Source organism: Gossypium raimondii, chromosome 2 (assembly GCF_025698545.1).
Source record: "Gossypium raimondii isolate GPD5lz chromosome 2, ASM2569854v1, whole genome shotgun sequence".
Lineage (NCBI taxonomy): Eukaryota > Viridiplantae > Streptophyta > Magnoliopsida > Malvales > Malvaceae > Gossypium > Gossypium raimondii.
Window position 1 is genome coordinate 8,246,318 of NC_068566.1, and position 11,182 is coordinate 8,257,499.

An 11,182-nucleotide genomic window follows, 5' to 3' on the forward strand; every position below is an offset into this window, starting at 1 on the left:
GCTCACATGAGCTTCCTGTTATATGGCTCGAGAGAGGGATTCCCGATTATGTACTCTAAAGAGCACTCTCGAATATGAATTGACAGATTACAAATTGTACACTTCAAGTGTATTACCTTTGTATCCATCGATATTTCTAATAAATTCAACGGGCAAAGTTCCAACATGAGATAATCTGAACTTGAGATGAATTATTATAGAAATGTACATGTTATATGGATATATGATGTGGAAAGCATATGTATATGAAAATTTTACACAATGAGCTCATCTTTGATTCTTGATATTCACATGAAGTACATGACTAACATATTTCTTGAGATTATATGTGTTTAGGCAAATTGCCAAATTTTCTATGAATGAATTTTGCATGTTTACTTTAAATATAAATGATTGGTAAGTTAATATCCCGTTATATGAACTTACTAAGCATAATATGCTTACCCTATATTATTTTTCCTATTTTATAGTACTTTGGAAGCTCGTTGGGTTGGAAGCTTGGCGAAGATACTTCACACTATCCATCAGCTCGTTTCGATATAAAAAGTAAGTTAAATCTTAGGTTATAATGGCAGGTATAGGCTAAAAGTGGTCAAGAATAGCATGTATGTGTTTGGTTGAATTTAGCCATTGGAATGGCTTGTGATGAATATGTTTTGATGTGTAAATATATAAGGTTATATCATGTTTAGTGTGAGATTGATATGGTTGATTTGTTAGTAATCTTATAAGTATTGTTTATATGCATTTTTGGTCAAATAGGTAAGTTTGGATATATGGATTTATGAAGTGATACATCATGTATAAGACTTAATTTTTGGTTGGATTTGATTGTCTTGGATTGGCTTGTGAATGTGTTAAAGTGTTAATGTAGGTACAAGGCAAGTTTGGGTGAGAAACATGGCTTGGAAATGACCTTATTTTGTCCACACGAAAAAAGACACAAGCGCGTGTCTTAGCCGTGTGTGACACACGGCCTAGCATATGGGCATGTGTTTTGACCGTGTGTCCCCTGCATCTTTAAAAATTCAAAACATAATGCTCAAAATTTATCACACAGCCTGGCACACGGGCATGTGGCTTGGCCGTGTGGCCCCTTCACCTTGAAAAATTTTTGAGATCTTGCGAAAAATTCTCTGAGTACTCGGTTTAGTCCCGAATTGTTTCTAATGTATGTTTTGGGTCACAAGAGCTCATATAAGGGACTTTATGAATACTTTCTGACATGAATGTTAAATATTATGAAGTGTCTGTATTTGATCTGTATATTTCGGCAATGCTCCATAACCTTGTTTTGGCGACAGATACGGGTTAGAGGTGTTACAATACAAGCGTGTGGGCCGCCTGTGTGGACCACACAACCCCCTTACACGGCCATGTCCCCCTGAAAACCTAGAATTTTTGCTTCCCACATAGCCTAGGATCCTCCACACAGTCGTGTCTCCCCTGTAGGTTGATTTTACAATTTTCACACAACCTCAGTCTGTTACATGACTTAACTACATAGCCGTGTACCCCCTCCACACGTCCTAGTCATATGACCGTGTGTCCCCTATGTTTTAAATATTACAATTTTATCCCCTATTTTTCATATATTATAATTTTACCCTTATTTTTCAAAATTTATAATTTTACCCATATTTTTTTAGATTTTATAATTTTACCCCTATTTTTCATATTTTATAGTTTTGTTCCTTATTTTTAAAAAATTTTATAGTTTTGTCTCCTACTTTATAAATTTTACAGTTTTAACCAAAATATTATGTTTCAATCAGATTAGTCTCTAACAAGTTCTAAATTAGTTTTAGTGAATTAAATTATGCAATTAGGTCTCTAATGATATGAAATATGTTAGAATCCTTGATTAATCGAATTTATATGTTATTTATTTGTCTTTACTTATATTTTTGTTAATTATGAATAATATATATTATTATTGTATCTATACTTGTGATTGTATGAACGACATGCCCTATGATATCTTATTATCTAATACATGAAAAGCATGAATTTTGGCTAATGAGTTGAACTATTATGAGCATATTAATTGCTATTGTATTATTCTATTAAAAGCATAATTAAATACTACCATATTGATTTATTTGAGTTTGTCATATTGCATTGCATGGGATGAAATGATGTGAATGAAGGAAATTGAACAGTTTATCTGCACCGTTAAGTGGTTTATCCACACCGTTTGAACAGTTTATTAGCAACTTCAATTTGCAAATATGTTATGTATCCACAACCTTTTGGCAACTTGTCTGCAAAAACTATTTTATCAAAATATCCAGTGGTATATCCACCGTTTTTTATTACTAGTGATTTATCCACAATGAGTGGATCGTCCACAACAATGAGTGATTTTATCCACAACATGGTGTAAATGTAGGGAGTTCTAGGAAACTTTTACTGTAGTGTGTAGTGGTGGGGTAAGAACCTTTTTTCTAATAAATTGAAATTGAATGCATTTATGAGCATTTGTATTGTCATGAACACCGAGATATTATGATAATGAGTTAATCTGGAACACCGAAATTTTGAGTTGCTATTAAAATTGTGTTTATCCTTTGAACATTGAGATATTATGTTGATGAAATTTATCTGATTTACCGATATTTTGTATTGTTAATTAATTGCGGTTTATCCTTTGAAGTATGTTTTGTCTACTGTTTACTTTGATCTTTTTGCAATGGAACTCACACTGAGCTTCATAGCTCACTACCGTTTTTATTTCTATCCTTACAGATAGCCCACCAAGTTAGAACGTGGGCTCGGCATACGGAGGGCTCGGCTCGAATTGACAGTTCTACCATATGAATATTTTAAAATTACTAATTGATATTTTTATTATTCAGATACTATCATTTTATTTTGAACTATGGCATGAGACTTAGGTTGATTTTCAATTAGCATGCATGTCTTTTAAATAATTCTTTTTAAATGTTGAATCATGGATTATAACCAAATATGCATGAAATATAGATGTTATTAAAACTAAGTTAAAATCACGTTTCCACAAAAAATTATAAATAAATTTTCTAATAAATAAATTAGAAATTAACTAAAATTTTCAATGATAATCATCCTTTACAAAAAGATGTTAAACTACTTTTTTAACTCATAGATTTTTCTAAAAATAAGCTAAGTTTTCTTCTAAAATAAAAAAAAATGTTTTGAATCAACTATTTTATAAGCTTCGATTGCTATTAGGTCATTTTGATGGCCGATGTAATTTCCCGAATTCAGGTCTAACGTCTAAGCCAAATTGGGGAGGTTACAGAGAAATTTAGAAATTGGGAATTTTCAATGTTAAATGATAGAAAAGACAAATACTAAAGAAGTTTAGAAAAGTCTATATATTGAGAGAGAGAAAATTCAGGGTATTGACTAGATTGTAAGAGATTGAAAAGTATTGGGGCCAAAGTGAAAAAATTTAAAGTTAAAATGATTAAATTGAATTGAAGGAAAAGGAGGGACTAGAGGTGAAAATTTACCAAAAGAAAGAATGAATCATACATGGTATTATAGAAAAGTTAAAGGACAAAATGGTAAATATTTGAGTTAGATAATTATGAAAATTTACCAAAAGAAAGAATGAATCATACATGGTATTATAGAAAAGTTAAAGGACAAAATGGTAAATATTTGAGTTAGATAATTATAAAAGTGTAATGATTAAGGACTAAATTGTCTGAAAACATAATTGGTAGGGCACAATGATAATTAAGTGAATAAAATAATTATTGAGAGTGTATTAATTAAATATGAAATTGTGTCAAATAAGATTGGAGGGTCAAAATCTAAATCATTAAATTAATAGATATTTTAATGGATTAAGTAGAAAAGTGTAGAAAAAGATGAAAGAACCTTTCATCTTTATATATGCCATCCGCACCACTTCCTATAGCCACCATCTTCAACTTTCCATTTTCTTACAAATAGGTCCTCACAATTAAGTTAAATTCCTCTAATTTCTTTTATGATTAGTGAGTGAAATTAATAGAGAAATGTAGTAACTACCCAAATTTCATAAGAAATGCATCCATGAATGCCTTGAAAGAGAGAAAATAAGAGATTAGTATTGAGTACAAGAGATTAAGGTAAGAAATGTTGACTTTTCATGAAATACATATTAGTTTTGATTGAAAAACATAGATTATGATATGTGAGTATGATTTTAACGTGTAAATATTGTATGTTTTTATACGATAAATGAAGAAAAAGTGAAGGAAAGTGAGAAACAAGTGGAGAGTTAAAGCAAAGGAGGAGCCAAAGTAAGACAGAAAAAAAACTTGATTCCTAACTTTGAGTTGTAAGTACAACTAGACAACTAGAGTTTCACTTTTTTTAAAATTTGTGGTAAATTGTTAAGTTAAATTAGATGGATATAAGTCTTAATATGATGTTTAATTATAAGCTTGCATGTTTTATAAATAAAGAATAAGATTTGATAATGATTAAGTATAAGGAAATGATAAATTGATTTTATTTACTAAGTATTACGTAATAAAGAAAATAAAAGAAAAGTAAGTAAAAAAGACTAAAGTGTAAAAGATATAAAAGTTGATAGAATTACAATTATTATAAATAAATGAGTATACAAAGTGAAATATGTTAATGAGTAAAATATGGAAGGATGCGGTAAAGTTATGATAATATTTGATAAACTATGAAAAGAAAAGGATTAAATTGCAAAATATGTAAAAGTGACATGTGAAAGACATAGTAAGAATTATTAGTGAATTATGGAATTTTTATAAGGTATTATGATATATGTGATATATTATTGATATATGATTTTTGTTAATTGAATTGTTATATCAATTATTAAATTAAAATAAGTTCAAAGTATTTGAATTCTGTTTTGAAATAAGAAAATGAAATGGATTATGATATAGTTTCTCAAGTAGACGAGATAAGAACTAGTGGGATATAGATGACATACCATTAAGGAAATTTAGCGCACTCTCTATTACGCACTTCAATGTTGTCTCATTACGCACTTTAATTTTGTCTTGTACTGATTCGTATATCCCACATGTTCTGTTTAGTGTACTAGGCCTTTGTTAAATGTTTAATACTATATTTGTTAAATGAAGAAACAAGAAAATTAAATGCATTGAAATAGGACTAAATTGGGTCTTGATAAATAATAGCAATAGATGAAAAGATGTGATAATTGAATGGTAAGTTTAAAGTTAATTATGAGTACATGTTCTGAATAAATTTATGAAAATGATCATAAAATAAATTAAGTTTTTATATTGGAAAAAAATGTTAATTAAACTCCGGGTGTATTTACTAAGCTAGCAATAACTTAACATGTGTTTTATACACGTAGGAAAAAGAGTAGAAGCAAAGGATACCAAAGATTTGAAGCATCTCATCACATCACCGGAGTCGAAAAAGAGTATTTTTTCTCTATTTTGTCTTAGATAAGTGGCATGTACCTAGATGAGTGTTATGTTAGTAAATGAAATGTTAAGTGATCTAGTCGTAAAACTTGATATTGGTTTGATTATTTTAAGAAATTGAGTATGGAGAATGCATGATTATAATTGATATATGAAATGACCTAGTTTAAATTGTCTATTGAATAGGGAATTTACAAGGTGAAATTGATGGGCTATTTTGACAAATTTTCCTTTGGATTTTCTAAAATATCAAACCTTATTTAGGTATCAATACTTTGACCAGGGAACAAATATATATGAATCTTATTTGATTTTTCTAAAATATCGATACAGGGGTATCGATACTTGAAACAAGGTATCGATACCTATGAGGCAGTATCAGTACTTCGTCGCTATTTTGCACAAATGAGATGTTTAAACAAAAATTTTATCCAATTTTATTCAATATAATAGTATTATGAAAATAACAAGTAAATAATATTAGAACATTCTCTATAAAAGGTCCGATTTAATAGTATAAGGCCAAGGTTACTCTGGCATCAAATGTGACATTCCTATATTTTGACCCGGGTGGTCGGGTCGGATATAGGGGTGTTACATTTATTAGTATCAGAATCCAATTTTCTAATCCTAAGGTCAAAAATAAATCTAGAAGTACATGTCGTTTGTTTACTGATGTGATGAGATGTGATTTTTTTTTTTTTTTGGATAAAGCTAAATTGTGTGATGTGGATAGAAGATGTCCCGAGATTCTAGAGATGCTTCAAATGAAGAAATAGAAAGTAGGGCTTCTAATCTTAACCGAGGAGAACGTGTACCATTGTCTGTGGCCAAGAATGAGCAGGAAGAACTAGTAAGATCAAGGTCTGAACAAAGGCAAGAGTCTGATAGGAAAACAAGAAATGAATCAGAATTAGTACATGTTAAAGGTCCAAACACAATAAGCTTTCTTTTAGACATTAACCCAGTTCTCAGCAGTTTATCATAATCAATGTCCCTCCCGCCCTCCTCCACCTCCTGTCCCTCTTGTGCCAGAATCATAGTCCCAACAACAATTTTCTGTTACAAATTAACTATCTCCTCTGGAGAAAATTAGAAAACATGGAGCTGAAGAATTTAGAGGTAAGAAATAAGATGATCATGCTATGGTTGGATATTGGTTAAAAAACAGTTCAGATGGAGACAAGTTGAGATGTGTTGTGTCATTATTACAAGATGAAACTTATCAATGGTGGACCACTGTAAAGAGTGTGAATTCGGTTGAAAGAATTACATGAAATTTCTTCTAATCAGAATTTAAAAAGAAGTTTGTGGGTCAACTATATTTGGAAAGTAAGAAGTGAGAATTCATTGATTTGAAGCAAAACAAAATCACTATGTCTGAATACAAAAAAGAATTTGTGAGATTGAGTAAATATGCTCGAGAGCTAGTGACTACGGAATCTGATGTGTAGAAGATTCGAGTGGGGACTGAATGAATATCTTTATGTACATGTGGGTTTGAATTTACAAGATTTATCATCTTTGGTTGAAAGAGCACAAAGAATAGAAGGAATGAATAGACACAAGACAAGAACTCGGGAAAAAGAGTAGCCACTAGTTGAACAAACTATGAAAACTACTCAAGTTCAGCAAGGGGAAATCGGTCAGAAACAGTAAGTGGCACTGTTAGTAGTCAGAGATATGGAAAAGAAGTAGCAAATTGATCCGAATCTCAAATGATACCACGAGCTTATGCAGTTATGCCATTTGATAATCCTGATGTGATAACTGGTAATGTTTCTTTAACTAATATTTTAATGTTTGTGTTAATTGATTTCGGTTCTGCCCATTAGTGGGAAAAAAAAAGAGAATTATTAGTAGAATGTGTCGAGAAGGATGAATTAAACATTAGTCCTCCTGGGTAAAGGGAGAAGAAAGTGAAACATATGAGTAATGATTTTTGAGAAGTTACAGATTATAGATTTTATGTTAATCTTACAGTTTTGATGTGATACTTGGCATGATCTGCATATCAGAATATGGTGAAAACTTGGTTGAAATTTCAGTACTGCCCTGCAAAAATTTCTTCAAATTTGATAGTCAGTTTGAATCAGTGATTCAAAAATTAAAAGACAGGTTTAGAGATTGTATTATTGAGTCTGGAGCCTGTTGCATTACATGGGATTCTTGACATGAATGGGCATCAATAGTTATTGATTGATTTTAGTTATCAATATTGGAAAAACTTTTATGATGTTTTTCATGTATAAATGTCGAAATAGTTTCAGAAGAAATTGAAAATTCAGATAGATCTTATATCCCGAAGGAGCGATGTGGGTGAGTGAAGAAATTGTAAGACAATAGTATTGCAGTTACCAGAGTATTATCAATTTTTGAGGACAAAATTTTTTAAGCGGGAGAGAAATGTAAAATCCTCAAAATTTTAGGAATTTGAAACAATGATAAATAAATAGTGAATTAGTTATAATTTGAGAAAGTCGAAATTTGAACATCTTCAGTGTTATAAGAAAGTGAAGTCAGATACTGAAAAAGTTTGGAAAAGTCTATATATTGAGAGAAATAAATCTGGGGTATTAACTAGATTGTACGAGAGTGAAAAGTATTGGAGGTAAATTGAGAAAATTAAGGTTAGAATGATTAAATTGAATTAAAAGAAAAAGGAGGAGGGACTAGAGGTGAAAGTTTGCCAAAAGAAAGAATAAATCATACATGGTAGTATAGAAAAAGTTAAAAGGACAAAATGGTGATTATTTGAAAGAAATAATTATGAAAAGTGTAATGATTAAGGATTAAGGACTAAATTGTGTCAAAACATGATTGGTAAGGCAAAATGGTAATTAAGTCAACAGCTTAAGTATGACATAATACAAGAATATGGGACAAAGGAACTTCAGCTAACAAGTGACAGAAACCAAACTAAATTGGGTCTTTCCACCATCAATATTCCTTTCAAATCCTAGTTCATATCACTTATCTTATGTCCATCCCTAGCAAAAGCAAAAGCATGCTTGGATGATGAATTATTCTCCTCCCATTATCAAACTCCAAGGCAGCCCACTAAATCAAACTTTGTATTCACACCCAGATTCCCTATGTTTGATCACCCATATTTGTATTCTAATAACATAGGCAAGTACAACTAGTTTGAGTTCCTCTACTTAAGAATTTGAGCAAAATTTGCAGCAAACAAGAACAAAACAAACCCACATTTGATATAGGAAACAAGTATGAGTCTATGATGATACAAAGCATGCCAATATGTGAGGTTATTAAAACCTGGAAATATTCAGAAAGTACCTATATTTGGCATCTCCAATCCTCAATTATCCCCGCAGTTTATGTCCTTGTGCACAACATCACGTAAAAAATCCGTAATGACAGACTCAAAATCCGGCATTTTGGCATACCCCGGAAAATAATTGATATCGATGACTAGGTAATTCTCCTTGTTTTTCCCATCCCTAATCACATCGAAATTAAACAAATTTAACCTCAATTCCTCCTTTAACCCTTCCACCAACTCCTTCACTAAACTCTCCGGGGGCATTTCCGTCTTTTCAAATTTACAACCTTCCCCTCCCCCTGCCGCTGCCAAATTCGAGGCCTGCGAAAACGGCAGTGAACCTTTCAAATTTACCAGTTTCTCCTCCGAAATATCGGGTAACGACTTCCGTTTCACGCACCGGAAATATTTGCCGGCCACGTAGACTTTAAAGACGACGCCGCCGTGATTAACGAACTCCTGCAAAACAAACGGCGCCGTTAAGTTATTTAACCCATCTTTGTCGAAGATGAGGTGCAGTTTGTGCGACGTCTCACTGCCGTCCGCGTCTAACGGCTTCGCGATTAACGGAAAGTTGAGTTTCAAATTTTCCAAACCCGTAACTTCGGTAATGGTGATTTGTTTGGGGACTCCGGTGTTGTTTATTTTTAGTTTCGAAACAGTTTCGAGCATTGAGATTCTGTTTCGGAGGATGTCGATGGACTCTGGAGAGGCGATGATGGGGATGTTAGGGTTTCGGGAAGCGAAGTCTTGAAGATTTTGTTTCCAGTCGGAGTCGTACAATTTATGGAGGATGCAATCGAAGGGTCCTTGTTGGATCAAAGGTTTGGTGGGGTCGATTTTGGTTAAAACAACGCCATTCTGGGAGGCGTGAGAAAGGAGGGACGGTACGATGAAAGTTTGCTCCTTTTTCGGAGTTAAAGCGTAGCCGATTTGGTAGGGTTTTGAAGAAAGATTTGACATTTTTGGGAGGGAGCTCTGTTTGGAAGACGAGAAAGTTGAGAAAAGTAGAAGTTGCAGTGAGAAAATAATACATATGAGCTTCAGGAGAACGTGGCAAGTTGAATATCTTTATAACACGTGTAACTCAAATGTTAACTGAAAAGAAAAAGGAATAAGAAGAAAATACGGAAAAGTCAAATACGTAATTAGAATATAGAGATCTAATAAATAAATGACATGAACAATTTAAATTTAGTTAATAATATATCAGTATATAGAGGTGATAAAAATTATAATATAATTAAATGTAAATATTAGATTAAAAGAAAAGGATTTATTTATATAAATAGCATGTGTTTAAATCTGTAATTTTGTTATTAATTTTATAAAAAATAAAATATTAAGATACTTTTAAATAATATAAGTTTTTAAAATACTGATTAATATTTTCATAATTTTTTAATCAATTGGTGTTCGATTGACTTTAAGAGTTTAAATAATAGTATAAATAAGTTATATATAAGTGAGAGAAAACATTTTAAATAAAATAATTTGTTTTAAAAATTATTTAGTAATTACTATTGATATAATGGTAAATAATCACATTTATGATTGAATTTCTCAAAAATAATATTTTTTAAACAAATTACCAAATTAAAATTTTTTTAAGTATTGGAGTAGGCCGAAATAACAAAAATGCTTCCAATTAGAAGCATTTTTAGCGGATTTGTAGGAAAATGCTTCCAGTTGGAAGTGTGTTCCTTCTTGTCTGATTTTTTACTCTTAGGGTTTTAATTTTTTTTAAATAGGGTTAAGGTTTGTAGGTTCTAGTGGTTTAGGGTTTTGTATATTTTTAAAGTTTTTTTTTATATATTCTTTAGATTTTAATAATTTTTTGAGATGTAAAGTTAATGATTATTTAATTTGATATTTACAACAATTGTATTTACACCAATCGCATATTCGAATTGTAACATTTAATTCAATTCATAATCTAAAATCGAACTCCTCGATTCAATTAACTCCTAGTTTGTAATTTTTTTTCTATTTTTACGAATGCAACTCAGTTTTGATCAGATTTTTTTTACAGGAGGTTGAGGTCAATCAGATTTTTCGATACATTTTTTTCGAACTTTCAGTGCATTTTTTACGGGTGGTTGAGGTTGATCAGATTTTTTATGGGTGGTTGAGGTTGATCAAATTTCTGGAAATGCACTGAAAACACGTCCTACGTGGTGCGTTTTTCCTCTAACACTTTCAGCGCATGCAAACTTACACTCACCCTGGCTTTATAAAAGGATGGTTTTTAGCATTGAGTGGCATAAAACAATTTCGAGCAAACAAAATTGCAAGAAGAAGAGGAAGTTGGCAAGATGTTTTATAAGGCTTAATTTGAAGCAACCACACAATTTGCATTAAGTAAGGATCTATTTTTGTTGTTCATATATAATTACAACATTATTTTTTGCATAATGTTTTTGTTTTGAACATGTGGAACATGTTATTTTGTTGAAAATGAGTGGATAAATTAATGTTA

General features: G+C 31.2%; 1 protein-coding gene across 3 annotated transcripts; it reads right to left on the reverse strand.

Annotated features, from left to right (window-relative positions):
* Positions 1 to 5,280: 5,280 nt before the first annotated feature.
* On the reverse strand, positions 5,281 to 9,754 carry LOC105787950 (inositol-tetrakisphosphate 1-kinase 1). Of its 3 annotated transcripts, none has more exons than XM_012614576.2 (2): positions 8,718 to 9,754; positions 5,281 to 6,301 (listed from the first exon to the last, which is right to left on the reverse strand). In XM_012614576.2, the coding sequence occupies exon 1, from the start codon at positions 9,664 to 9,666 to the stop codon at positions 8,740 to 8,742; it is 927 nt and encodes a 308-aa protein (XP_012470030.1). In that variant the 5' UTR covers positions 9,667 to 9,754; the 3' UTR covers positions 5,281 to 6,301; positions 8,718 to 8,739. The 3 variants fall into 3 exon arrangements, with proteins under 3 accessions (XP_012470030.1, XP_012470032.1, XP_012470031.1); XM_012614578.2 differs by lacking the exon at positions 5,281 to 6,301 and adding an exon at positions 7,283 to 7,472; XM_012614577.2 differs by lacking the exon at positions 5,281 to 6,301 and adding an exon at positions 7,283 to 7,484.
* Positions 9,755 to 11,182: the final 1,428 nt, after the last annotated feature.